General features: G+C 44.5%; 2 protein-coding genes and 1 long non-coding RNA gene across 11 annotated transcripts in view; 1 reads left to right on the top strand and 2 right to left on the bottom strand.

The window, feature by feature from the left end:
* Xpa (XPA, DNA damage recognition and repair factor) overlaps window positions 1-27,229 on the top strand; it is a 44,134-nt gene that overhangs the window by 6,827 nt on the left and 10,078 nt on the right. For 2 of the 8 annotated variants that reach the window (XR_015619465.1, XR_015619463.1), the window contains exons 3-6: window positions 9,913-10,018; window positions 11,097-11,269; window positions 12,523-12,640; window positions 17,562-17,756. Coding sequence is in view for 4 of the 8 variants with exons in the window: in NM_001399041.1 (NP_001385970.1) it covers window positions 9,913-10,018; window positions 11,097-11,262; window positions 12,523-12,640; window positions 17,562-17,710 (539 nt within the window). In the remaining 4 variants the exon portion in view is untranslated. 8 annotated transcript variants of the gene reach the window in all.
* LOC148005773 (uncharacterized) lies at window positions 4,448-12,951 on the bottom strand. Its single transcript, XR_015620858.1, has 2 exons — window positions 9,864-12,951; window positions 4,448-5,590 (listed from the first exon to the last, which is right to left on the bottom strand). It is a non-coding gene; the product is annotated as an uncharacterized LOC148005773 (long non-coding RNA).
* Ncbp1 (nuclear cap binding protein subunit 1) overlaps window positions 20,513-27,229 on the bottom strand; it is a 32,770-nt gene continuing 26,053 nt past the window's right edge. For both annotated transcript variants that reach the window (XM_087547982.1, NM_001014785.1), the window contains exons 17-23: window positions 25,750-25,852; window positions 25,179-25,272; window positions 24,192-24,295; window positions 23,533-23,647; window positions 22,661-22,789; window positions 22,092-22,205; window positions 20,513-21,011 (exon numbers count right to left, since the gene is read on the bottom strand). In XM_087547982.1, coding sequence (XP_087404108.1) covers window positions 20,898-21,011; window positions 22,092-22,205; window positions 22,661-22,789; window positions 23,533-23,647; window positions 24,192-24,295; window positions 25,179-25,272; window positions 25,750-25,852 — 773 coding nt within the window. In that variant the 3' untranslated portion in view covers window positions 20,513-20,897. The remainder of the gene's footprint in view (window positions 21,012-22,091; window positions 22,206-22,660; window positions 22,790-23,532; window positions 23,648-24,191; window positions 24,296-25,178; window positions 25,273-25,749; window positions 25,853-27,229) is intronic.

Here is a 27,229-nt window from a genome sequence, read left to right as displayed (position 1 = left end):
TCTTTTTTCCATTGGATGGTTTTGGCTCCTTTGTCAAAAATCAAGTGACCATAGGTGTGTGGGTTCATTTCTGGGTCTTCAATTCTATTCCATTGGTCTATCTGTCTGTCTCTGTACCAATACCATGCAGTTTTTATCACTATTGCTCTGTAATACTGCTTGAGTTCAGGGATAGTGATTCCCCCTGAAGTCCTTTTATTGTTGAGGATAGCTTTAGCTATCCTGGGTTTTTTGTTATTCCAGATGAATTTGCAAATTGTTCTGTCTAACTCTTTGAAGAATTGGATTGGTATTTTGATGGGGATTACATTGAATCTGTAGATTGCTTTTGGTAAAATGGCCATTTTTACTATATTAATCCTGCCAATCCATGAGCATGGGAGATCTTTCCATCTTCTGAGGTCTTCTTCAATTTCTTTCCTCAGTGTCTTGAAGTTCTTATTGTACAGATCTTTTACTTGCTTGGTTAAAGTCACACCGAGGTACTTTATATTATTTGGGTCTATTATGAAGGGTGTCGTTTCCCTAATTTCTTTCTCGGCTTGTTTCTCTTTTGTATAGAGGAAGGCAACTGATTTATTTGAGTTAATTTTATACCCAGCCACTTTGCTGAAGTTGTTTATCAGCTTTAGTAGTTCTCTGGTGGAACTTTTGGGATCACTTAAATATACTATAATATCATCTGCAAATAGTGATATTTTGACCTCTTCTTTTCCGATCTGTATCCCCTTGATCTCCTTTTGTTGTCTGGTTGCTCTGGCTAGAACTTCAAGAACTATATTGAATAAGTAGGGAGAGAGTGGGCAGCCTTATCTAGTCCCTGATTTTAGTGGGATTGCTTCAAGTTTCTCTCCATTTAGTTTAATGTTAGCAACTGGTTTGCTGTATATGGCTTTTACTATGTTTAGGTATGGGCCTTGAATTCCTATTCTTTCCAGGACTTTTATCATGAAGGGGTGTTGAATTTTGTCAAATGCTTTCTCAGCATCTAATGAAATGATCATGTGGTTTTGTTCTTTCAGTTTGTTTATATAACGGATCACGTTGATGGTTTTCCATATATTAAACCATCCCTGCATGCCTGGGTTGAAGCCTACTTGATCATGGTGGATGATTGTTTTGATGTGCTCTTGAATTCGGTTTGCCAGAATTTTATTGAGTATTTTTGCGTCGATATTCATAAGGGAAATTGGTCTGAAGTTCTCTTTCTTTGTTGTGTCTTTGTGTGGTTTAGGTATAAGAGTAATTGTGGCTTCATAGAAGGAATTCGGTAGTGCTCCATCTGTTTCAATTTTGTGGAATAGTTTGGATAATATTGGTATGAGGTCTTCTATGAAGGTTTGATAGAATTCTGCACTAAACCTGTCTGGACCTGGGCTCTTTTTGGTTGGGAGACCTTTAATGACTGCTTCTATTTCCTTAGGAGTTATGGGGTTGTTTAACTGGTTTATCTGTTCCTGATTTAACTTCGGTACCTGGTATCTGTCTAGGAAATTGTCCATTTCCTGAAGATTTTCAAGTTTTGTTGAATATAGGTTTTTATAGTAAGATCTGATGATTTTTTGAATTTCCTCTGAATCTGTTGTTATGTCTCCCTTTTCATTTCTGATTTTGTTAATTTGGACGCACTCTCTGTGTCCTCTCGTTAGTCTGGCTAAGGGTTTATCTATCTTGTTGATTTTCTCAAAGAACCAACTTTTGGTTCTGTTGATTCTTTCTATGGTCCTTTTTGTTTCTACTTGGTTGATTTCAGCTCTGAGTTTGATTATTTCCTGCCTTCTACTCCTCCTGGGTGTATTTGCTTCTTTTTGTTCTAGAGCTTTTAGGTGTGCTGTCAAGCTGCTGATATATGCTCTTTCCTGTTTCTTTCTGCAGGCACTCAGCGCTATGAGTTTTCCTCTTAGCACAGCTTTCATTGTGTCCCATAAGTTTGGGTATGTTGTACCTTCATTTTCATTAAATTCTAAAAAGTTTTTAATTTCTTTCTTTATTTCTTCCTTGACCAGGTTATCATTGAGTAGAGCATTGTTCAATTTCCACGTATATGTGGGCATTCTTCCCTTATTGTTATTGAAGACCAGTTTTAGGCCATGGTGGTCCGATAGCACGCATGGGATTATTTCTATCTTTCTGTACCTGTTGAGGCCCGTTTTTTGACCAATTATATGGTCAATTTTGGAGAAAGTACCATGAGGAGCTGAGAAGAAGGTATATCCTTTTGCTTTAGGATAGAATGTTCTATAAATATCCGTTAAGTCCATTTGGCTCATGACTTCTCTTAGTCTGTCGACATCACTGTTTAATTTCTGTTTCCATGATCTGTTCATTGATGAGAGTGGGGTGTTGAAATCTCCCACTATTATTGTGTGAGGTGCAATGTGTGTTTTGAGCTTTAGTAAGGTTTCTTTTACGTATGTAGGTGCCCTTGTATTTGGGGCATAGATATTTAGGATTGAGAGTTCATCTTGGTGGATTTTTCCTTTGATGAATATGAAGTGTCCTTCCTTATCTTTTTTGATGACTTTTAGTTGAAAATTGATTTTATTTGATATTAGAATGGCTACTCCAGCTTGCTTCTTCTGACCATTTGCTTGGAAAGTTGTTTTCCAGCCTTTCACTCTGAGGTAGTGTCTGTCTTTGTCTCTGAGGTGTGTTTCCTGTAGGCAGCAGAATGCAGGGTCCTCGTTGCGTATCCAGTTTGTTAATCTATTTCTTTTTATTGGGGAGTTGAGGCCATTGATGTTGAGAGATATTAAGGAATAGTGATTATTGCTTCCCATTATATTCATATTTGGATGTGAGGTTATGTTTGTGTGCTTTCATTCTCTTTGTTTTGTTGCCAAGACGATTAGTTTCTTGCTTCTTCTAGGGTATAGCTTGCCTCCTTATGTTGGGCTTTACCATTTATTATCCTTTGTAGTGCTGGATTTGTAGAAAGATATTGTGTAAATTTGGTTTTGTCATGGAATATCTTGGTTTCTCCATCTATATTAATTGAGAGTTTTGCAGGATACAGTAACCTGGGCTGGCATTTGTGTTCTCTTAGGGTCTGTATGACATCAGTCCAGGATCTTCTGGTCTTCATAGTTTCTGGCGAGAAGTCTGGTGTGATTCTGATAGGTTTGCCTTTATATGTTACTTGACCTTTTTCCCTTACTGCTTTTAATATTCTTTCTTTATTTTGTGCGTTTGGTGTTTTGACAATTATGTGACGGGAGGTGTTTCTTTTCTGGTCCAATCTATTTGGAGTTCTGTAGGCTTCTTGTATGTCTATGGGTATCTCTTTTTTTAGGTTAGGGAAGTTTTCTTCTATGATTTTGTTGAAGATATTTACTGGTCCTTTGAGCTGGGAGTCTTCACTCTCTTCTATACCTATTATCCTTAGGTTTGATCTTCTCATTGAGTCCTGGATTTCCTGTATGTTTTGGACCAGTAGCTTTTTCCGCTTTACATTATCTTTGACAGTTGAGTCAATGATTTCTATGGAATCTTCTGCTCCTGAGATTCTCTCTTCCATCTCTTGTATTCTCCAACATGTAGTTTTAAATGATGTGCTTCATGATGAAATTCCTAAGGGCTTTATTTTTTTCAGGTACTTCTTCATTTGTTACTGATAACGACATTGCGTTTATTAAATATACTCGGTGAGGTCAACAGGAAGCCAAACCCCCAGGCATGTGGATATGATTCCTCGGTTTGTGTACGTGGGGCAGACAGACATTTGCTGCTGTGTCACAGGCAGGAGGAGCTGAGATATGGATGGAATAGTCTCAGAGTGATGAGCTGGGCAGGGAGAGGAAAGCAGGATGATTACTTCACTTCAGGGGTTTCACACTAGACTGGTGAGCTCTGGTGCATGCATCTTTAGTCCCAGCAGGTGGTGAACATAGTGAGTTCCAAACCAACCAGAGCAACCAAGTGAGACTGTGTCTCAAAGGAAGAAGGAAAAGAGACAGAGGACAGACAGACAGACCAGACTAGTAAAATATAGTAGAGCACTGTTCGAATTTCATTTTTGTTGTGGCGACAAGCACCCTGACAAGTGAGGGAGGAAAGCGCTGGTTCGTTGTAGAAGCCCAGACTGCAGTCGGCCACTGAGGGCCTTTAAGGCAGGAAATTGAGCAGCCCTCACACACCCAAGTGAGCAGCACACTGAGCGAGTGCAAAGCTGAGAGAGACAAATGCACCCGTGCCTGCTGGACACTCAGCTAGCCCTCTCTGCTCTTACAGTGTCCCGGTCTTCCAGCCTGGGAACGGTGCTGCTCAGAGACAGGCCCATGGGCCAACCTGATCTTGACAGCTTCTCAGGCCAGGCTCTTGCCTCTGCTGATTTTAGGTTGCAGCAAACTGACAACTAAAACTTAAACATCACAAAACCTGTCTTAAAAAAAAGAAAAGAAAAAGTAACTAAAAAATAAAAATAAAAGTCAGGAAGTACCCATGAAACAAAACTTAAAACATGGTTTTATTTAGGGCTGGAATAGAAGGAGGGCTGTGAATCTGCTACATGAGGTTAACATGCCAGGGTACATGACTCATGCATCCATGTTCTCTCGGCTGATGTGCTCACACTGTGGGGAAGATGAAGGTTTGTCTGAGATCTGGAAGTGCCGGAGCTGGAGAAACGCAGTGTAGCCTTTAGCTGTGGGGTAAGAAGTGTGCCCAGCATGTTTAGCAACAGCACCACTGGCATGTCTACATGCTGAGGCCTAAAGGGACGGAACATGTATGTTCATATTAGACGTCACATGTCAAGAGGGCATAGAGGCAGGCATGTCGTTTCCAAGACAGAGTGGCCCGAGTCTTGAACTTGACACACGAGAGACAGTTGTCAAAACTGGCTGACTTAACTGAGGAGTCCATCCAGCAGCATGCGAGTGTCCTCTCAGTCTGGAGAGCACACAGAGTGGGGGTTTCCTTTGGGGAGTAGAGTTCGAGACTGTGAGTGGCAGTTCCAGAGAAGGGAGTGTCAGTCCCGTGTGATAGCGGTGTGCCTGTGTGTGTTTACCTCTGGACACTTGTGGAATGCCGTTCCATAGACCGTGTGGGCCTCCAAGGGGTTTGCAGAGGCTTCCCAGCTACACTGACGGCTGCCTTGTCCTGCAAAGCCTCAGGGGAGACTGATGGGGAGACGGGGCAGGAGGGGAGAAAGAAAGAGAAGCAAGGCCACCTCACCGTGTACTGTGGGAATAGCCCTGTGTTAGGAGGGAGCACATGACCTTTGTCATGGGATGCAAAAGGGATGTGTCCCTGTGATTTTCTGGCTGTGGAAACTGTCTCAGTTAGGTTTTTCATTGCAGTGACTCGTGCCTGACAGGAGCAACCAAGTGAGGAAAGTTCTCCTGGCGACAGTTCAGACGGTGCCAGTCCACCATGCTGGGGAAGGCCTGGCAGTGGGTTTGTCATTGAGTGTGTGGCAGCTGCCAGCCAGGAGGCAGCGAGAGCTCTTCCAGAGGTGCTGCGGGGCCGTGACCCTCATGGCCTGCACCCTAGGGTTCTACTTTCTCCATGTAGACTCTGCCTCCTAATGGTTCTATAGCCTCGCCAGACAGTGCCACTCCCCTCGGATCAAGTGTTCCAACACGTGAGCCTGTGGAGACATTCGAAACACAACGAGACACCCTGTGACTATTTTGGACTCCTAAATCTACAAAGGCTCTGCTCTAATTTAACCTTTAACCGGGTTTTACTTTAACTTAACTGGTTGAGAGTCTGCCTTGCCACCTCGATTAAAGCATGCTTAGGGCGTTGTTATAGTGAAAATAGAGTTTGGTTCCGGTGCTATCGTGAAAGGATTCACATCACGAGCTTCAGGCTCTGCCGGGGAAGGGGCTGCCTCTCGTTGAATCTGAAGAAACTGGGCCTGCATGCAGACTTTTAAAATCACTGTCTTTGGATTTTGGTTTTATTCTTGTAAACAGCTTGAGTAAGAGTCCTTGTCTTAGCCTTTACAGAGATGTGAACAACCCGTGTCCACGTCAGCTAGAGGGTAAAATGCAAGCATTACTCCTTGGCCAGTCCTGTCCAGTTGCAGACTTGCACTGTCCCCTCACAGACTAGAAGCGCTGGCCATGTTAGTAATTTTAGGGCTCCGCAGGTACGGGTTGTAACCTGCCATGGGAGTGCCTCTGTCCTTACTGCATAGGGAACCAACATCCGGGAGGTCCTGGGTAGTGGGCGACAGATGTTGTTGCTGAGGGCGGTAGTCCTGGCATATGCTGTCTGGAACTGGGTGGCCTGTTAGGACACACGGCCACAGACAGTATGTAAGTGTTCTGAATGGAGGCTGTGCAGTGTCTTAGGAACACACCACAGTGATAAAGAATGGTAAGGAATCTTTAAAAAAAAAATCATTGAAAAATAGAGACCCCAGTAAATGGCTAAGGAGAACAGAGGCTGAGTGGTCAGTGTGGACAGGAGGATAGAGATGGGGATCTCAAGTGTGAAAGGACAGTAGAGATGGGAATCTCAGGTGTGGACAGGAGGATAGAGATGGGGATCTTAGGTGTGAACAAGAGGGTAGAGATGGGGATCTCAGGTGTGAACAGGAGGGTAGAGATGGGGATCTTATGTGTGAACGGGAGGGTAGAGATGGGGATCTCATGTGTGAACAGGAGGATAGAGATGGGAAATCTCATTTCAGGGCTTTTGAAGAACAACGTGATATAGCCATCTAATGGCACATCTGATCACTTTCTCTTCATCCTAGAACATATTTTGAAGATACCAACAGCCTTGCTCTAAACTATTTTGTTCTCTTTTTTATAGCTGTGCCCTGTTTTATGAAGAACCCCTTCTTTTAAGAGCTTGGAGACTAGTGGCTTTAGAAGTGGTGGGATCGTGACAGACCATGCTTTTGAGTTAGCTAAGGAAGGCAGTGCCCAAAGTGTTTCCTACTGTGGCAGTTCTCAAAGCCAGGGCTGGGCAGTAGCAGTCATCCTGAGGACTCTCTGGTGGGACTTACACCTGCCCGAGAACCATTAGAGGATTAAAGGTCCTCAGCTAGGCATTGAAGTCTATAAGAGAATCCAGCTTCACCTTACCAGGGGCAGTTCTGTGTGGGGTGCTGAGGGGTGCAGGGCTCAGTGATTCTCCCTTAAGAAGTTTATAATTCAGGAGGTGACACGATAAAGCAGAGGCTTTTGCTCTGTTGACATGGTGGAATGAAAGAAAAATAATGTCCCATCTGAGTGAATTTTGTATTGACTCTCCTAACGTTGCCTTTTTCTCTATTGCTTTAACTGCTTAATGTGTTGATGGCCTCTCTTTCTCTGTAAGTAGGTCCCCTCTCCAAAGTCCTGGGACCAGTCTCTTTTGTACTTTCAACAGCACCATAATTGGACAACAAAAGCCCCCAAAGATATCCATATTCTAATTGTCTTGGAGCCTATGTATATTACTTTACTTAAAGGAGACTTTGCAGACAGGATTAAAGTTAAAGACCTTGAAATGGGGAGGGGGCTGGGCCTGCAGAGGAAGCAGCGAAGACGTAGAAAACTGTTCCTGGTGCTGAAGATGGGAGCTGAGAGAGGAGTGTGGGCAGCCTCTAGGAATTTGAAGCGTCCCCTGGAATGAACACAGCCCTGCAGACTACTTGAACTTGACCCACTGGGTCTCACTGGTTGGATGACAGATATAAGACCAGCATTTACTTGCTGGTTGCCTGATGTGGCCAGTGAGAATTATTCAACTCTAAAAAACCAGGCTGGGGTAGAGGGGTCTCAGCAAGACTATTTGAGATAAGTTTACTCCAAGCACTCAGACCCTTTATACCTTTATCAGAATCTAATGGTAGTTTCCAGGATACACTGATGTTTGCAAGCTATACAGGATTGTGATGGGTATACCCAGCTGTCAACTTGACTATATCTGGAATGAACTACAATCCAGAAATGGAGGGCTCTCCTGTGACCCAGATCTTGAGGCTGGAAGACATAGGCTTTTTGCTCTGAATTTTTAAAAACATTTTATTATTTTCATTATGTGCATTAGTGTTTTCCCTGCATGTATGTCTGTGAGAGTGTCGGATCATGGAGTTGTAAGCTGCCATGTCAGTGCTGGGAATTGGACTCTGGTCCTCTGAAAGAGCAGTCACTTCTCTTAACCGCTGAGCCATCTCTTCAGTATCTGATCTGGATCTTAGGGCACAGTGACCATGAAAAGCTGAGGCCCAGGCAAGGTAGAATACGCTTTTAATCCCAGGATGGAATTTCCCTCTGAGACTAAGGATAGTCACTGAGGGCAGGTGTGTGGCAAGGGGTGTCGCTGCATGGAGGCTCAGAAAGGCCAGTGCTGTACCTCATGCTGGCAGCCAGATTTGGTCATGTATAAGAGTCACCAGGTGGTCCTGGTTTTGAAGATATGAAGGGGTCATGGAGAGCAGCTGAGGCTTGGCACTGTGAGAGGCCAGGAGAGGCCATTGCTGAAGGTGTAGCCCAGTCGCAGCAGAAGACAGCGGCATTTTGGAGATGCCAGTACCGTGGAATGACCACCAAGAACAGCAGCAGCAGAAGCTATGGTCCAGAAACTAAGATGGTGAAGCCCAAGGGGTTAGAGATGACAGAGCAGAGGGATACCTGCCTAGGACAGCTGCTAACAGGGAGTGTACCTAGCCCAAGAGAAGGGAGTTTGGCGCAGTCAACAAAGAGGAAAGGAGCTGGCGATCTAAAGAGCATTTTGACCTCAGACACAGAGATGCAGAATTTAGAGTTTGCCCAGCTGGGTTTCAGTCTTGCTTTCTTTCAGTGTTTTCTCACTGTGTCCCCCTCCTCTGTGTTTGGGAATGGTAATGTGTTTCCTGTGCCATGGTCTGTTGGAAGGATGTGATCTGCTTTTTGATTGTGATTTTATAAAAGATTTCAATTAAAGAAGCATGAATCTCAGAAGAGACTTTGGGCTTTGGATTTTTAAACGTTGTTGAGGCCGTTATAGACCATGCCAATAGTTGGGACTTTTGAAATTGGGCTAAATGCGTTTTGTGTTATCTTATGGCTACAGGCCTATGGAAGCCAGGGAGTGGAATGTAGTGGTTTGAATAGGTTTGGCTCCCATAGAATCCTGTATTTGAATGCTTGACCCACAGGGAGTGGCACATTCAGGAGGTGGCCTTGTTGAAGTAGGTGTATCACTATGGGGTGGGCTTTGAGGTCTCCTATGCTCAAGTTCTGTCCAATGTGGAAATCCAGTCTCCTGCTGATGCCTTTGGATCAAGATGTCAGACCCTCAGATCGTTTTCTAGCACTATGTCTGCTTGGACGCTGCCCTCCTTCCCACCATGATGATAATGGAGTAAACTTTATCGCTGGACTGTCTCGACCCTGCAGCTTCCAATAATGATACAGACTTATGTTTATTCATGAGTGCTTGGGCCTTATAACTTAGGCTTGTTCCCGACTTGCTCATAGAACCTAATTAACTTGTTTATTCTAATCGATGTTCTGCTACATGGCCTGTTATCTTTATTAAACAGTCAGAAGGTGGTGGAGAAGAATTTTTACAGGCACGGAAGACAGGTGATACTTTATAAAAATAATACCAAAGTTCACATGGTACTCGGCACTCTGCTGGTACAGAAATCAACGTTTGAATAAACAAAGACAGTCTTTACATATTACACAAGAAGATTATTCCAACAACCTCTGAAACTGTAAGCCAGACCCAATTAAATGTTTTCCTTTTAAGAGTTGCTTGGGTCATGGTGTCTCTTCACAGCAATAAAACCCTAAGACAATTACCTTTTTCCCTTTTTTCCTCCTAGAAAATTGTTTTCCATAAACCTAAGATTAATCACTTTCCCCCCCCCCAATAGTCATTTGTGTCAGGCATAAGATCTATGACAATAAGCCAATAAGATAGAGAAATACCTGTTGCTTTAGTCCTCCAAAAGAGTAAAGAATCCCCTTCCTCTTGCAGGGCCCGTCATGGAGTTTGATTACACCATCTGTGAAGAGTGTGGGAAAGAGTTCATGGACTCGTATCTTATGAACCACTTCGATTTGCCAACATGCGATAGCTGCAGGTGCTTGCTTTAAACTGCTGTTTGTTTTTGTGGAGCTAGAGACTGAGCCACGGCTCACCTCATACTGAGCAGTGCCTGCCGATGCGACTTTGCAGTCTTCCTGTCTCTGCCTCCCGAGTGGTGATTTCTGGGTCTCTGCCCTTGTACCTTCCCATTCCCAAGCTTGCACCACTAGACTTTCTTTTCTCTAGGGAATTTTAGTCAAAACCGTTAAAATGGTTTTTAATTCCATTTCAAATATGTCTTCACCATGGCTGCAGGTCCCCAGTTGCCCCACTACCTCTCCCCAGCCTCACCATCACGTACTGCGGGTGTGTGTACCGTCTCCTGTTCACCTGCCCAGCAGCCTGTGTGTGCATGCTTCTCTGCTTAGGAGCTGCTGCTCTGGGCCCTGCTCACCAGTGTCCTCAGCAGAGGCTTCTTCTGGTGACCCTACTGCCAGGAAGTCCCTGTCCCTTCACTGTGCTTTACGATTAGAGCACTTTCCCTGTCATTAGGTGGACTGTCTTCTGACTAGAGCAGAGCTTCATTAAACAAGGCCCTATTTTATCCACTAAATCATGGCTGTCTTATCACCTTGAACAGCCTGACATTAAGGTGACAGATGAAGGAAAAGAAATAGCTAAAAGTTCATGGCCTTCTGTAAACTCTGGAGCCACCCGAACCAGCCGTCTGGGAAATGGGACCTTGGGACAATTATTTCTTGCCCATCTTTCTGGGTCAGGGTCTGTGTACCCCAGGTTGGCCTTGGACTTGTAGTTGGTTCACTCTTGTCAGCCTCTTGAGTGCTGGGATGATGGCATGAGCCCTACTTCTGGTGTCCCTGTAACTCATTTACATTTTCTTTCTCAATGAGCCCCTTTTTTTCCATTGTGTCTTACCTTATTTCAAGTTTTTTTCTGAAATAAGAGGGACTTTAAGAAGATTCTTAATGGTGAGTTTTTATGACTTTGAACATGAGAACCAAAGGCAGGGAAGTCGTTTCCATTTTTGGGTGTGCAGGCCTTGTGGGTGCCGGGCTGTCTGAAAACTCAGCTTAACTGAAGTAATTTATATAATCTTCTTAATCTCTTTCCAGAGATGCTGATGATAAACACAAGCTTATAACCAAAACAGAAGCCAAGCAAGAATACCTTCTGAAGGACTGTGATTTAGAGAAAAGAGAGCCAGCGCTCAGGTTCATTGTGAAGAAGAACCCTCGCCATTCACAGTGGGGCGATATGAAGCTCTACTTAAAGCTACAGGTGTCTAGTAAGCTGGCCGCGGGGATGTCCAACTTTAGTGAACTTCCAGCATAACCAACTAGCGGTAACTAATGCTGGCTTTGCTCACACAGTAGAGGATCCTTGTCTTGTTTACATGTTTACCCCTGTCACAGCTAATGACTGCTCAGAACACTGTTTTCTCCTCTCGCCTTTGCTGTGGTAACTTGGGCATACGCATATTGCTAGTGGAGGATGCTGGGAGAATAATTGGTCTCTAAAAAGGTTTAGAAAAGGGGCTGGAGAGATGGCTCAGTTAAGAGCACTGTACTGCTCTTCCAGAGGTCCTGAGTTCAATTCCCAGCAACCACATGGTGGCTCACAACCATCTATTCTGGTATGTTTGGAGACAGCTACAGTTGCTCATATCAGAAAATAAAGATAAAATAAAAAAAAAAAAGGGTTTAGAAAAGCTCAGACTTCATTTCATCTTCTGTTACCAAACAAGGAAGGCTCTTAAGGCGATCCCCAGCTCGGTTATTTCACGGATGCTCAGGAATAGAAGCTTTCCGCTGGAGTGTCCTAGCAACCGGCACAGCTCAGGGCAGACCTCAGCCCCTGCTGTGAGCACGTTACATGTGAGCCACAGCAGAGACCGACTGACCATGTGCTCCAGTGCCTGGGCCTACTGCGTAGAATCACATGTGTCCTCCCACAGCTACTCCAGAATGGCTTAAATACTATAACATTTGTACCATTATATGAAAATATGTAGACATTGCTCTAGAGCTGTTTGTACAGGGATATACTAGAAGTTTCCTCATCTGTACATAAAATTAAACCACTCATAGAAACATATACTGAATTTCATTAAATATGATTATTAATGAAAAAAGTTCATCATTTATCTTAAGTACCAAAATAAGTAAAAAAAACGATGCTAATTAAAGCAGCTCAGGTTTTCTTAACACTTAGTGCTTAATGAAGTGCCAGTGGGCTTTATTTCAGCCTCAAGTACCCTGTCCATGCAGCACAACAGGGCAGTGTCAGGGCTCAGCCTGCTGGCATTCCCTGACCCTCTTGACATCAGGAATGATTTTACATGCTCTCTCTCATTGAGTCTTTTATTCATTTATGTTTTCTGTACTAGTATTTCAACTCCTTCTGAGCCCTAAAGGGGATCCTGTTAAATTCCAGGTTTCTGCTCCTGATGTGACTTAATGCCATCTGTGAGCTCGATAGTTAGGACTTGATACTGAGCCACTCTGAATCCCAGCTGACTGGCTCTTACCTGTGTTGTAGGTTGTAAAGCGGGCTCTTGAAGTTTGGGGTAGCCAGGAAGCTCTGGAAGATGCAAAGGAAGTGAGGCAGGAAAACCGAGAAAAAATGAAGCAGAAGAAGTTTGATAAAAAAGTAAAAGGTGAGTGGTCGGATTTCCTATGCTTGTCTTACCACGGAGCACCAAGCATCCAGTCCGTCCTGTTTCTAGACATGGGTGTGCCTTTTCTATAGGTAAGAAGACTGGGCTGGAACTCTGGCCTCAGTGCCTTGGTGTGTGAGGCTCGGTTCAAACCTCACAGTACTTCATTGCTAAAGGCCATTGTTTTCATGTGAGTCATTGTGCAGCAGTGGTGTCGGGTGGGGATGGTGGGATCAGGCGTCCATCAGGATGTGTGGTCTGCAGCGTTTAAGACAGCAGTGACATACAATAACAAGATCCCCAACAGCCACCCTCTCCTTGCTTGGAACAAAACCATGAACTATGTAGCCATTGGATTCAGTAGCTAGAAGGAATGACCAGTATCAGTCAGTCTGAATGCTTTTATTTAAATGAGAAAACCAGAAGGATGAGGGGCTTCTCTGCATGTCGTGACAGTTGTCAGGTTCTCTTCCCGAGTCTTCATCTGCGTTATACACATACACATACACATACACATACACATACACATACATATACACATACACATACATATACACATACATATACACATACACATACACATACACATACATATACACACACATACATATACATATAGTTGTTCTTCCATTTGTGCCTCTGTCTCCATACAAACTCTCCACTCCCTGGTGATTCTGTCTCTGCTTCCGTTGTTCACGTGTGTATCCATGAGTGAACCATGAGTCTGTCCATCCATGCACACATCTAGTTTTACCGTGTGCCAAGCACTGTGCTAACCAGGGTGCTGGATTGAGTGTGAGGAAGGAGGAGACACTAACCCAGAGTGTGCTGGGGGAGCCACAGCAGGGTGAACACAGACTGTGGTGAGAACACTCAGGGCTGTAAACACAATGCACAGAGAAGAGTCTTCAGGAAGTAGCCAGTGCAGGCCCTTCACGTGGTGGCTGTGTAGAGTCCCCGTGTGCTGCACATTGTGTCTGGGTAATACGCATCCTGTATATAGGCTGTGTCATACATTTACTTGATCCATTTTTTTTTTTTTTTGGTTCTTTTTTTCGGAGCTGGGGACCGAACCCAGGGCCTTGCGCTTCCTAGGCAAGCGCTCTACCACTGAGCTAAATCCCCAACCCCTTGATCCATTTCATAACAGTATTCTAGCCATATTAATTTTTCTTAGGATTTTACAATTTAGAAGAGATTCTGTGGGTGAATGGGATAGCCCACACGCTTAAACAAAAAGGGAGTGGTCCTTGGCTCAAAAAAAAAAACAAAAAAAACAAAAACAAAAAAAACCCCAAAACCCCACCAAACCTAGCTAAACAATAACAGCAAAAAGCCAACCAATCAGGCAAGCCCTTCTCCATGTGCAGACTCTAACATTCTAAAACAAAACTGGCAGCATCCAGACAGTCTCACCGAAACCCCTCTGCACAAGCAACCTCATTCCTGAGCAGGCAGGGAGCCCACAAGGAAGACTTAGCAGACTACCACAGGAGAGTATTTCATTAATTTGTCCAGGCCGCCACTCAGCTGTGCCCAGCATTCCGATGTCAGCAAAGACTCACTGACAAGTTCTTCCTCTTGAGCTGGCCTTTCTCTAATTTCTCCTAATGCTTAGCACTAACCCCTCCCTCTAACAGCAGAGTTGCTATGGTGACAGAGCAGCGCAAAGGCATATTAAAGAACAGGTGTGAAAGGCAGGCTCCAGATTACCTATCTACTCTGTGCAGGCGTGCGCACACGTGTGCGTGTGTGCCTGCCCTGTGTGCACATGCACACATCTGTCTTGCCTTTGTAATAGGATCTCCTTTCACTGAACCTAAAGCTGGCCTTTTGGCTAGGGTGGCTGGCCTGTGAGCTGTGCTCCCCTTCCGTCCCCCAGGGCTGAGGTTACAGCTAGCTGTGCTCCACACTGTTTGGATTGGCTTATTCTCCCCCTTTTTAAAAAACTTTTTTGGTGCAGTTTTGGTGCGGGGCGGGGGTGTTCAAACTCAGTTCCTTATCCTGGCACTTTTACTCTCTGAGCTGGTGGGGTCCTCTCAGGTCATGGTATTGCAAGCCATCTCTGTAGCTCAGGTCCAGGGTTTTAACACTACTAGACATAACCGGACCCTTCCCTCAGACGATACTCTGGTGTAGATGACATCATGTAATGGCAACTGAATTCCTAAACTTGTCTAGAATAACATTACGAGACACACTTAATTTCTTGCCTTTCTATATGACTATTAGGATATCTACATCTTAATACAAGTTTTTCTCAATTTTCAAAATATGAACTCGGTGTTTACTTTTGATCACTGTATTAGCCCAAACTACCACATAACAAACTTCATGGATTTTCCTTATGCCTGTTCCAGTCCACACTGAGTTTCTTGAGGATTTCTTTGAGTTCATTTGTTATTTGGGTGAAACATGCTTTTCAAGAAAATGTTTGAAGTGGTTGCACGAGTGCCTGCCTGTCATTATCTGCTTTTGCTTTTGAGCATGAGTTCTGGGTGGTCCGAGAGTGTCCCTCACCCCTTGGGGTGCTCAGTGTGTAGAGGTCAGTGTGACGCCCAGTTTAACTGTGGCTCTTGTTGATTCGCTCACTCTAGTTCTTGGTGGATATGTTCCTGTCCTGACTAGGCCAGAGGGCTGAGTGGAGTAGACTGTAGAGTAGAAACGAGGCTGACTGTACAGTTTGCTCAGAACAGAGAGGAGTCAAAGCAAGTCTAAAGGCTTTTTAGTTGGAAAGAACTGGAGAATTGGAACAATGGTTTCCTCTTGATGCACAGCGAAGCCTTCTTTATGGGAAGGTAAGCAATTACATTCACCTGCTCTCAACATTTTTTTATGGTAGCAGTTATAACGTGGAGTTTGCTACAGAAAAGGATGCGACTACTGGGAAGTGTGCACAGACAAGGCTCCACATCTCCGAGCCAGAGGGTAACTGGATTTCCAAGGGCAATGTCACCCAGTAGCAGGACAAGAACCCTGAACCGGTGTAGAGCACAGAACACTTGGTTTGCAGGCTTTCTTGCCTCAAATTAGGTGGGAGTGTGGGTGTTTCTTTTATGTTACATGCGCTTAGTTCTAGAAGTTTTTCTGTTAAAAGGCTAGTCAGCAGACTTCATTAGTATGAATGCCCCCATCTCTGCAAGGGGCAGGTAAGGACATCATCCCATTTTGAGGTCCCTTCTGAATTTCTAGACAGTGCACACTGTTCTGTGGATATGTTGTGGGCCTTCTCTGAGGAATCTGTGGTGTTTAAGTCCATCCTGTTTAATGTCTTTTTCTGTAATGTTTCCTCCAGGTGACAAGGGACCACCTGCGCCACCTGCTTTGCTATCCAGCGTGTAGGTGTTGGGTCTCTCTCAACTAGCTCTGTAGTAGGTTTACCTCAGAAGCAGCAGCGCTCGGCTCCTTTGCCTGCTGTTCTCTCTTGCAACCTGTAGTTACTAAAAACAAGCTTTGAAGTGCTATTGAGTCTTCACTGCAAAGCATTTTGGGGAAATCTCCCTGGCTGGGCATTCTAAGCAATTTCTCAGGCTCTCAGTAGCAAGATGACTACCCGTTCCCAGGAGAGGTAGTCTCTGGGCAGCAGCTGTCTGGGGCTCCAGTTCTGTGCAGCATCCTGGCTTCTCTCCCCCAGCTATGCTAGACTTGTCTCCTGTATCACTGTCATATACCCTAACATGTGTAGCTCAGACGCCACAGAGGACAGTTGACTGCTACTGTCCTGAGTGTTGTGGAACCAACAAACCTTCTTTAAAAGATTTTTTGGGGCCAGTGAGATGGCTCAGTGGGTAAATGTGTAATTCCCTGACTCTGGTTCCCCGAAGAACCCACTTGGTGGCAGGAGAGAACATACTGCTGCCAAGTTGTCATCTGACTTCTACCACGTGCACCATTGTGATCCATGAGGCACATGTGTACATACAGGGGGCTGAGTGTTGGCATTTGGCCATTTCCAAACTTTCACACTTGCATATACTTTATTAACCATGAGTGATTTGCCAAGACCGATTCCTTCAAACCTTTTTGTTTCTGAGAACTTTTCTTTGTAACTAACAGCTAATCATAACTGAGGCACTTGCGCTGGGTTATCACCTTTAATGTGGCCCCTCAGCCCTCCTCTTGCCTCTGGGCTGCTCAGCACCTTGCTTCTGCTCCATGAGACTCAGGCTGATTGTGAGAGGAATACGTTTTACTGAAGCCCTTCCTTTCTGTACACAGTGTACACAGTAGCACCCTTTTTACTCCATGGTTCTTGTGTATGTAGACGTTTTAGCTGAGCCAGGTTTTTGTGGCATACAAATAGGGGTTATTTGTTTGCATTGCAAAACCTTCCCTTGGGCTCTATTCTTGTTTTCTTGGACTTGTAACAATCTTCCTGCCTCTGCCCCCCAAGTGCTGGATTATAGATGTCCATCTCTCTGCCTGTTTTATTTTAAAATAGGAACTATATAGCTGGAATGTGCTATGTAGACCAGGCTGGCCTCCAATTCACAGAGGGTCACCTGCATCTGCCTGCCAGGTGCTGAGACTAAAGGCGTGGGCTCTCATGCCTGGCCTTTGTTTTGGTTTGTAGAACATCAGTTGGACTGGCCTGTGGATTCTTCTCAGGTCATGGGAGGGCAAGCTCCTTCTGGCACTCTTTATTTGGATGCTCACATTGTCCCAGCTTTGGCCAGTGGCCAGCAGGGACCTTTAAAGCTGGTTCCTGTCTTTTCCTAAAGCCCTTTTTATTTGGAAGACTTTCAGAGTTGAACTTCATGCTTGACAACGTAATAAACAATTATTTGCACAGACGAAGCAGGTCTGCCAAGTGTGTAACCAGCTGTTAGAATGAAAGAAAACCATTATATACACAAGTATCAATGAAAGCCTTATTGGACTTATTCTGCATTAGGCTGAAAAGCTTCCCCTTCCCCCTTAGAACTGCGGCGAGCAGTAAGAAGCAGTGTATGGAAAAGAGAAACAACTGCTCACCAACATGAATATGGACCAGAGGAACATTTAGAAGAGGACATGTACCGCAAGACTTGTACCTTGTGTGGCCACGAACTGACATATGAAAAAATGTGACTTTTAAAACAAATTTATAGACAAATAAAGACCTTGTTCAAAAGTTCCACAATGCGTTCCACAATGCAGTCTCCATAGAAACAACACATAACAATGTGTTGGAATGGTTGTGTATAAGGTCTGCCTGAGAGCACAATGTTGGGTCTGTGTGAGGCCGGTGGTACAGCCAGATAGAAAACTGGCAGATCATTTCATACACTAACCAAAAGCAAAGGACCTAAGGTGATAGACTTTAAAAAAGGTGCACACGTACACCTGCACATACATGTAAAGTGATGATGGGAACAGTTGCCCTGTGGGGAATAGGGAGCCCTAGGTTGGCACAGAGGGAAAGGCTTCAGGGTAAGGTTGACGGGGTGAACAGGTCTGACGTATACTGCTGTAAAGTCTGCAGGCAGTGGCAAAAGCGAGAGGTTTACAGCAACAAGCACCCAGTAATAGCAGGAGCAGAGGGTGAACTCAGGAGCCTGTGCCCAAGGCCCCATTGTACAGAACCTTCACACAGCAGTTTGGAAATGCTGTGTTAAAAGGAAAAAATGGTTACTTTCAAAGTTGAGTATCTGATTATTTCATCTAAAGCATTTATCATGTAAGTAGTCTATCTGCCTTGAACGTCTCACGTGCCGGGGAGGGATAACAGTGCTTCCGTGCTTACTTAGAGCTTCTGAGGTAGGAAGTCAGTCAGCAGTCGCACTTCCCCATAGGCATCTGCCGCAGTTTAGCTAACTAGAGTTTTCTTCACCTCTGTCAAAGTGTTACTGAAGAGTACAGGAGATCCAGGGCTACAGAGAAACCCTGCTGGACAGAGGTGGGGACCGAGAGAAAGGGAAGACTATCTACACGTTCCTGTAGACTGTAGCTCAAGTGAAGCTAACGAGCTGAAGTCAGAAAGCACTGCCAGTGCCCATGCTGCTTTGGGACGAGGACAGGAGCCATTCCTAACCAGTATGCACTGTGTTTAAGCAGCGGCAAGGAGGAGGCATACGCTAGGAATTTTTCAGCCAAGGAGCTACACAAGACTTTGACAAACCCCTCAGATGCACTAAGTGGGAAGCTTGGTCAGTTCACGTTTCCTATCAGCTGCTGTGCATTGTACCTGGAGAGAGGCCAAACTCAAAACAAGCCAATCCCAAGTGACGTGGGGCCATCATTACTAATCTTGAGAAACACTCAGCAAAAACTGATCCTGAATGGGCAGCCGGACATCCTTACAGAGAGAAGTTTCTAGCCTGAGGACCAGAGTAACTAGGGGTTCAGGCTGCCGCTCAGTACTGCTGTGTGGCAGGGATAACCCATTCCTGAGATACATGGATTTAACGTCCTTGCTGTGGACTTCAGACAAGTTTTCCTGGGGTGTGATTCTGTCTGAAGTGAGCACAGCCATCTGTCAGGAGCCAGTTAGGAGGGTTTACTAAGGTACGGCAGTGCAGCAGCGGTAGTGAGTGAACAGCTGCTGTCAAGGCCCCCACAATGAGACCCGCTTTGCTGCATGCTTGTTCTCTAGCTGCGTTTAGGTTAACCCTGGTGTCCAATGCCTGGCTGCCACAGGCACAGCACACCTTTCACCTAGGTGTGATGCAGTCCCCAGGGAAGCAGTGCGTGTCTACTTGGTTAAGGAGCATCAGCATGACTCCCAGCGCCCACGAGGCATGCATGTGTGCAGGGACGAGCCACCCTGTCTATGGGAGCAGTTGCTGCCTGCTTTTCACTTTGTCTTCGTAGGGTTTCTTCCTCTGTTTACTTTTTCCAGATGGCTGACTAGGATAAAGCAGGGGCACATTAATGCAGTTTCCAGAACCCCCACTACACAGGAGGATCAAAAGAAAGGAAGAAAAGTGCAAACTCCTAGCATGCAGACCAAGAATAACCAAACTCTACTGTGCCCCAGGAAAGGATACAGTTATCAGTGCCTTCAATGGTTAATTCTTCAGACTGGAGCCATTTCAAATCAATTAGAGCATGAGCAATGTTAAATGGGAAGGAGGAACAGGGTAAAAAATAGGATATTTAGCTAAGAACCAGATTTTGTCTTTCTGAAGTATCTCCCATCTAACCCTGAACTACTGAATTTAAATGATTAAATGATACACCTACTTTAAATGTGGTATTTAAAAAGCCTAGGAATTCTCATTATTAAGAAATTATATTCTACGGCCATTGAAATGTATGGTAACTAAATACACACATATACAGACAATCAATGTATACTTGATAGGGTATAGCACATACAAAAAGATAGCAAATGCACAAAATTACTACCAGTAATTATAATATTATTAGTGGATTTCTCTAAGGTTTAATAAGAAATTTAAAAATCCTAGAAAGCTGGAATGTCAGATAATTGCTTATGCATTATTTTACAAAACACTCATTTCGCTTCAGCCTCAACAGACTCAGGGATCACAGAGACAAGCCCCAAGTCACTGAATTCCAAGTCCACGTCAGCTCATTTATCAGTCACTCCATGTCGGTCTGTGATAGTCCGGGATCTTGGGCAAACTGTTTTTAGAGGTGCAAGGCACGACCAGATAGATGCTTTTCAACAATGGCCGACAAACCTGCCATCAGGTAGAAAAACTGCTGCCATCTTCAGTATACTTTGAGATCGCAGTTTAAAATACCTTTCAGGATTTCTGGGTGGCTTATACTTAGACAAATTTGGGAATTAGTACTAATAATCCTTTATACTAACAAGCGGTATCATAAGAATACCACTTAAGAAAAGTATCTGCAGAAGACAGTTTCCGGTGGAGACCAAGTACACCTTCAGTAAGAAAAGATGATAAATCATGACTCCCAACGTTTAAAAAACACAACTGCAGTTTATTCCAGCCATGTTTCCCAGGAGCAGAGAAAAGCTACGCTCCCCGGGGATAGCCTGTCGGTTGTATCTACTATTTTGCAAGCCTGACCTTGCATTTCGAACACCTCAAACCTCTTGTTCTGTGCACTAAGGAGAAAAAGTATCAAATCTATCCCATATGTACAACTCTACAGTCACCATAACATCACTGTCATCGAGTAACACTTGCCCTTCAGGGCAACTAAAGGTCGGTCAGCTCATGTTCCTCACACTCCTCCCCCATTTCCTTTAGGAAGTGAAAGGCTACTACAGGAAAGCAAACATTCAAACCATCAAAATTCAGACAAGTTATTTCAAGATAATAAAAAGGGGAAAACGTGACTGTTAGGCCTGCAGAGCACAGAACTGCTGGAACACAGCCAGGATGTGAGGATCTAACTCTGCCGTGAAGAGCAGGTTCTCCAGGGTCACCATGTACTGCTGGATTATCTGGTGATGCTGCAGACATAGAAAAGAGGCTTCAGTCAGGAAACTGAATGCAAGCAGCCTTGCAGAACCTGTCCCTCGTGGCCTACCCATGTGAACACTTCTAGAAGGCTCAGCATTGACACACTGCGTGGAAGGGAGACACACAGTAATGTAAACCAAGCCCAGTTCTTACAGCCTTGGTGCAGGAGCTACCCTGACAGCACGTCTGGAAAGTCGGGGCAGTGCAGTTTCAGAGTCAGCCTGTCTAGGGAGCCAAAGCATCAGCAAATGGGCCTCTCTCTGAGGACTGAACACACTAAGACATTTCTATAGGACTAGGGGCTCTCAGTTACCTCTTAAATGGGCTAATAACCACAAGTACCCGGGAGACATTTGGAGGCTTGAAGAACTGAACTTTAAGAATAATTACTTCTGTATTACTCACTTTCCTGGAACAAAGGCGGACTTAGGGAGTTAATGAACTAAAGAGGAAAAATGAACTTTGGTCCCTTGCACATCAGTAAATCTAGCTGAAAGCAGTTTACTTTGCTCATGTAGACACACTTTACCACAGGAACACAGATTTTAAAGTGACTTTATAAATCTGATTACTGTTAAGCTAGCAGGCTTTTGTTCCCTCTCTACATTTCTTTCCCTAGCACAGAGAATGGCAACCCAAAGTGTGATTGATGGAAAGCACCTTGCTTAAGTATTTGAAAGAACAGGAGTGGCAGCAAGTGCACATAAACTAAGGGGCCTAACAAGAGCTACATAACCTCCATAGCTTTATTGGGTCTATTTTTTTCTTAAAGATTTATTTATGTGGGTACATTGTCGCCCTCTTCAAACACACCAGAAGAGGGTGTCAGATCCCATTACAGATGGTTGTGAGTCACCATGTGGTTGCTGGGATTTGAACTCAGGACCTCTGGAAGAGGAGTCAGTGCTCTTAACCACTGAGCCACCTCTCCAGCCCCGAACTATTTTTTTTAAACAGTGGTAAGATTCTGTGGTCTAGCCTGACAGACTAGTGTTTTACCACTGACTTTAACTGGAAAGCCCATGTGACTGAAACAGTGGTGCTGACTGACTGTTCCAGGCCTCACAAACCTGTAGGAAGATCTGCTGCAGCCTCTCGATGCAGTTCTTATACCACGGGGTCAATATACTGGTCCCATCGGTTTCACAGCGCACCAAGTGTTCAGTCAAGATCATGATGAAACGCTGGAAAAGATGCACAAGGTGAAGAAGTATTAGAGGAGGAACAATAACTTCTCAACAAAGCCAGACCAGGAGTTCTCAAAGGTCCTGCTGCTCCACTGGACTGTGATGCGTACTCCTGACTTTCAGGACTCCCCAAAAACTGTCTACTTAGCAAGGGAGAGAGTTAATGTTAAATCCCTTAGTGTCTTGTAGAAGTACAACCTGGCCTCTGTTCTAAGAAAACAGCATGTTAATAGCAATCTACCATTAATACCATTCAGACCGTTCACAGGAAGAAAGTAGTCACCAACCATAAGGAATACATGAGATAGACATTTAGATGAACAGACAGCCTCCAAGTTGTGACACTCTTCTTCTGCAAAGTTCTATATTTTAACATTTTGTGATTAAAAGCAGTAACTTTTCAAACTAAGAGAATGGGTGCCCTTAACGTTTCACAGTCCCAGCCGACTCACCTGGAAGATGACGAGGAAAAGGTTCTTTTGCTCGCTCTGAGCAGACTCCACTTTCTCCTGCAGCCTTTCGATTTGCTCCTCCAGGGCACCGTCCTTCCTGTCGCTGCCCCGGTCATCATCATCACTGCGCTGCAAAACAAGCCAGTGTGTGACATCTAGCACAGAAGAGGAGCCATCAACACCAGGTTCTGCTCTGTGGCCCGGGTTGGCCTTGAGTTATGTCTGATCTTCCTGCCCCCACCTCCCTAGAGCTGATTTTGGGGGTGATGGATGGGTGGTGCTAGGACTTAAACCCAGGAGCTCAGACACACCGAGTCCTGCCCTAGCCCTGGGGAGGATTCTGTACTGAAGGGCTTTTATTTCCAGAACGATAGCTCTGGGGAAACCTGGAGGTGGTAGTGCTGGTAGCAGCAGTGGGGTGAAGCCTCCCTGGTGTCACTGCCATGGCCAGCTCAGGCATGGACTTATCTACAATGGTGGGTCTACTCAACACCAGTAATGAAGACCGCTCACTGCTCTGGGCTGGAGCATCAGCCAGCTCCCAGCCTTCCTCTAAACAGTCTTTGTTACCATGGGGATGCTCTGTCCAGGTGGGAGTGAGACTGACTTGTCCCACCCCTCCACCCAGCTGCTACAGCTGCATCCCTTCTCCTCTGTTCCAGACTTAGAGATAAGTAAGTTTTCTTCTAGAAAGCCAACCTAGAGGTGGCAAACCAGGGAGACATAGTTTGTGGTCAACATCAGTGTCATAGCATGTGACAGTTTTGTGTAACTTGGAATTAAAAAATAAATAAACTACTGTCACGGCAATGGGCTCGGACTACCCTGCAGATTCTGTCCCAGTGTGAGCACTCAATCAGCACGTGACTTACTCGTTTGTGCTGCCTTGCTAGTTTCTCTTTAGCTTCTTCCAGCTCTTTCTGGATCTTCAGAACATGCTTATTCATCTTACGAATTGTAGAGTGCAAAATTTCCCACACAAACAACCTTAAGAGTAATGCAGCATTTGGTTAATGTATGTCATCTACTATAGAAAAAATATCTGCAATATTTCAGACTGGCATTCCCAGGGCTGACAGGGACTTCTCCTCTGGGGAGAAGTAGGCGTCCTTTTTCCAGCAACGCTTAGTTCAGCACTGTGGTGAGTTAGGACAGCACCCATCTCCATGCACTGCAGTCAGGTGGGCTCCCAGAGGGCAGGACCATAACCTGTGCTTCTCTACCCCTTAATAAAACTCCTATCATGTGAGTTCTGAGGACCAAACCCAGGGATCTCAGACCACTAGGCTTGACAGCAAGATCCCTGACCCACTGAGCCATTCTGTTGGTCCTGAAAAGCTTTTGATCATATGTCACTTCAGAACTCATGTATGCTCTGCAATAGCAGGTGTAGTGGAGAAGTTAAGACTGCCAGAGACTTCATTTTATTTCATTTGCTTTCACTATATGCTAAGCCTTGCTATTTTGGTCCTGATCATCTATAAAGTCTGTGTACTTCAGTGTTATTAGGGGATACAATTCTGGTTCAAACCTCGTAAAGTCACGAGACAGCTCTGATGAGAAGATCCAGTTTGCTACTGCAGCACAGTCAACAATCTGTGTACGAATCATCTTATCAACCAGTACAGCAATCATCTGCAGTGCGCAAGAGACAGGGTCAAGTTTCACTAGTACGCAGGCATAATGAAAAGCAATGCTAGGAAGATAAAGAAGCAGGGCTATAAACGTGATTTTAATGGCAATGGAATTGGCCAGTTGAAGCCATAACTCATCTTCTTTTTCTTCTAGATAGGGTTCCATAGAGCTAAGGCTGGTCTTGAACTCCTGATTTTCCTGTCATTACCTCCCAAATGCTCTTGATTGGACTAGTCAGTCTTTAGATTTATTCTGCCTTCTGCTATGCTCTAATATTGTAAGAAATATGATATTAACAGTAAAGACTGCATGAAAAGACAACTCTTGAATGGTAGCACTCACTCTTTAGGAAATTTTCATTGATAATACCTCTGTACAAATGTTTATGTGTCTGTGTACCTGCAATTTCAGCTGAAATCTCCCCAGTTAAAAAACAGCATCTTATGGGTCTTGTTTGTAGAAATGGATAAACACGGTAACTATTTCCTACCAAATATTGTGGTCACACAGTTTTCGTACTCAGCATCTAGTATGTGTGGAAATGCTTTTAACACAAACCAACCACAGCGCCACCTGAAGAATGTTACCGAGGTCTGGCGAGATGGCTCAGTGGCTAAGACACTTGACAGCAAGCCTGACAAGCTAAATTCAGTACCCAGGAATCACCATGGTGGAAGGACCTGAAATTTGTCCTCTGACTTCACAAAGGCCCTGTGACCCTCCCATGCACCCCTAACTAACAGCTTAGAGTAATTTAAAAATTTACCAAAAAGAATGTATCGGTTAATTATTTCACAACACCCAGTGTACAGACTTAAACATCTCACTGGCAGATTCAAATGTAACTAAGTTCTTCTCTGTGTGTCTAAGTAAACAGCTGTACCTGCGGGTGATTCCTCCAGACTTCAAACATGACTCTCAGCACATGCAGCTTCCCCTTATCACTTTCTGCTAGAGTTTTGAAGACTTCATGAAACCTTTAGACAAAGGTGAAAAGTACAAGTAAGAGTTATTCATAAGCCCTTTCAGTGTTTTCAAAGCCCCCACAATAACGTTTCTGACTCTAACATATAATACGTAAATGCAAGAGTCCTCACTAAGCACAAAAATGTGCTGGAATTCAGCCTGAAGAAGCTTCTTCAACTTAGGGGAGTGCTCTTTTCTTCTGATTCTTATTAAATTGCTCTCTTTAGATGCCGGCCCTTGGGCAGGCTTTCGTTGCTGCTCTCTCTCTTGGGAAAGGTGTCTAGATAGCTGGACCCTCTGCCTCTGTAGATGACTGTCCCCAGGACCTAGGCTGGCACTGGTTTACCCACCACATGCACATCCACACTGCACACACTTAACCACCACCAACCGAACCCCACTCTACCAAATTATGTAGGAAGATCTTCATATTTCACAATTCTAGGCAAAAATTACTATAGCATCAGCACTCAGATGCACAGACTTACTTTGCAAGAGCACTGAAGGAGTGACTGAAGGACTTGGCAGCTAAGTGCAGCAGAGTCTGGACAAAGACTTCTATTTTCAAGGGATTAAATCTGAACCCTTCATCTGAAAAAAAATTTTTTTATGTTAGGATTTTTTAAAAAAGTCAACTATAGTGATTTCTTGGTGCTATACCTTGGAATGCTAAGGATAACATATGAACATATAATAATATCCCAGTAAAAGCAAACAGCAGACTCTACTGATTTCAAATACTGAAAACATGAAACCAGGTTGGGCCAGCCAAGGCTACACAGCCCTGACCTCAATCCCTCATTGAAAAAGCAGAGCCGGGGCTGGGGATTTAGCTCAGTGGTAGAGCGCTTACCTAGGAAGCGCAAGGCCCTGGGTTCGGTCCCCAGCTCCGAAAAAAAGAAAAGAAAAAAAAAAAAAAAAAGACAGAAAAAGCAGAGCCTTAATATTCTCACATCCATATCCTCTCTCCTCCCCCCGCCCCCAGTTCTTCCATAGACCCCAGGGCTGTTTTTACTCATGCAGGCTCTCACTGTACTCTGTGGCCAGCCTGGCTGGAGTAACAGGCGTGCACTACCACTTCCAGCTCATGACCCATTTGCTTAAAAGCATCAGACAGCCCTCCTCCATGTGCTGACTACAATGTTAAAGCAAAACCAGCCAAAGCTTTAAATCTACATCTTACAACTTCTGCCAAAGTCTAAACTTCCTATTCCCGAGGCTGACTGACAGTCTTTGGTGTGCTCCCCAGACAGATGGCCGTCCCCGCTGACCTGTCGTCTGCTCTGCCTTTGTGCAACGCAGATTTACCTAACTAAGCATTTCACAGGATGCCTTCACAGTGGTGATGCAACTCTCACTACTGTTGACCAATCCTAATCCAGGGAAGCTTTTATATCGCTCTGTCAATTTTTCTATTCACACCAGGAGCATAAAGCAAAGCTAAGATGTTGGCTGGAATTACATGATACTAAGTAAAGATTAGGCAGTAGTATCATAATAACTTATAATCTGGAGAAACTGTCAGTTATACCCAAAATATCCAACCCACTAAGCCTCCCCATTCAGCAAGCCCTCAATGCAGAGATGCATAAAGTAGAAATATATGAAACCCCCGAGTAAACAGTGTGTGGTTTATTTGTATGTAGCACATGGTTTATGAAGCCCCCGAGTAAACAGTGTGTGGTTTATTTTATGTAGCACATGGCTTATGTCCTTTCTTGGTAGCTATTGTTGCTTTTGAGACGAGGTCTCACTGTGTAGCTCTAGGTGACCTGAATTTATTATGTAACCTAAGCTGGCTTCTAACTCAGAGACACCCACCTACCTCTGCCTCCCGAGTCTGGGATTAAAGGAGTGCATACCATACCCAGAATGGCTTTTATTAATAGAAGCTTTTCCCAGAAATTTTAGGGCCTCTTAGGTAAGGGGTGAAATATGCAGGTGCTAAGGACAGCAGACACTGCTGTG

This window comes from Rattus norvegicus, chromosome 5, assembly GCF_021556685.1.
Source record: "Rattus norvegicus strain SHRSP/BbbUtx chromosome 5, alternate assembly SHRSP_T2T, whole genome shotgun sequence".
NCBI classification, from domain to species: Eukaryota; Metazoa; Chordata; class Mammalia; order Rodentia; family Muridae; genus Rattus; species Rattus norvegicus.
This window is presented reverse-complemented; position numbering and strand designations above follow the sequence as displayed.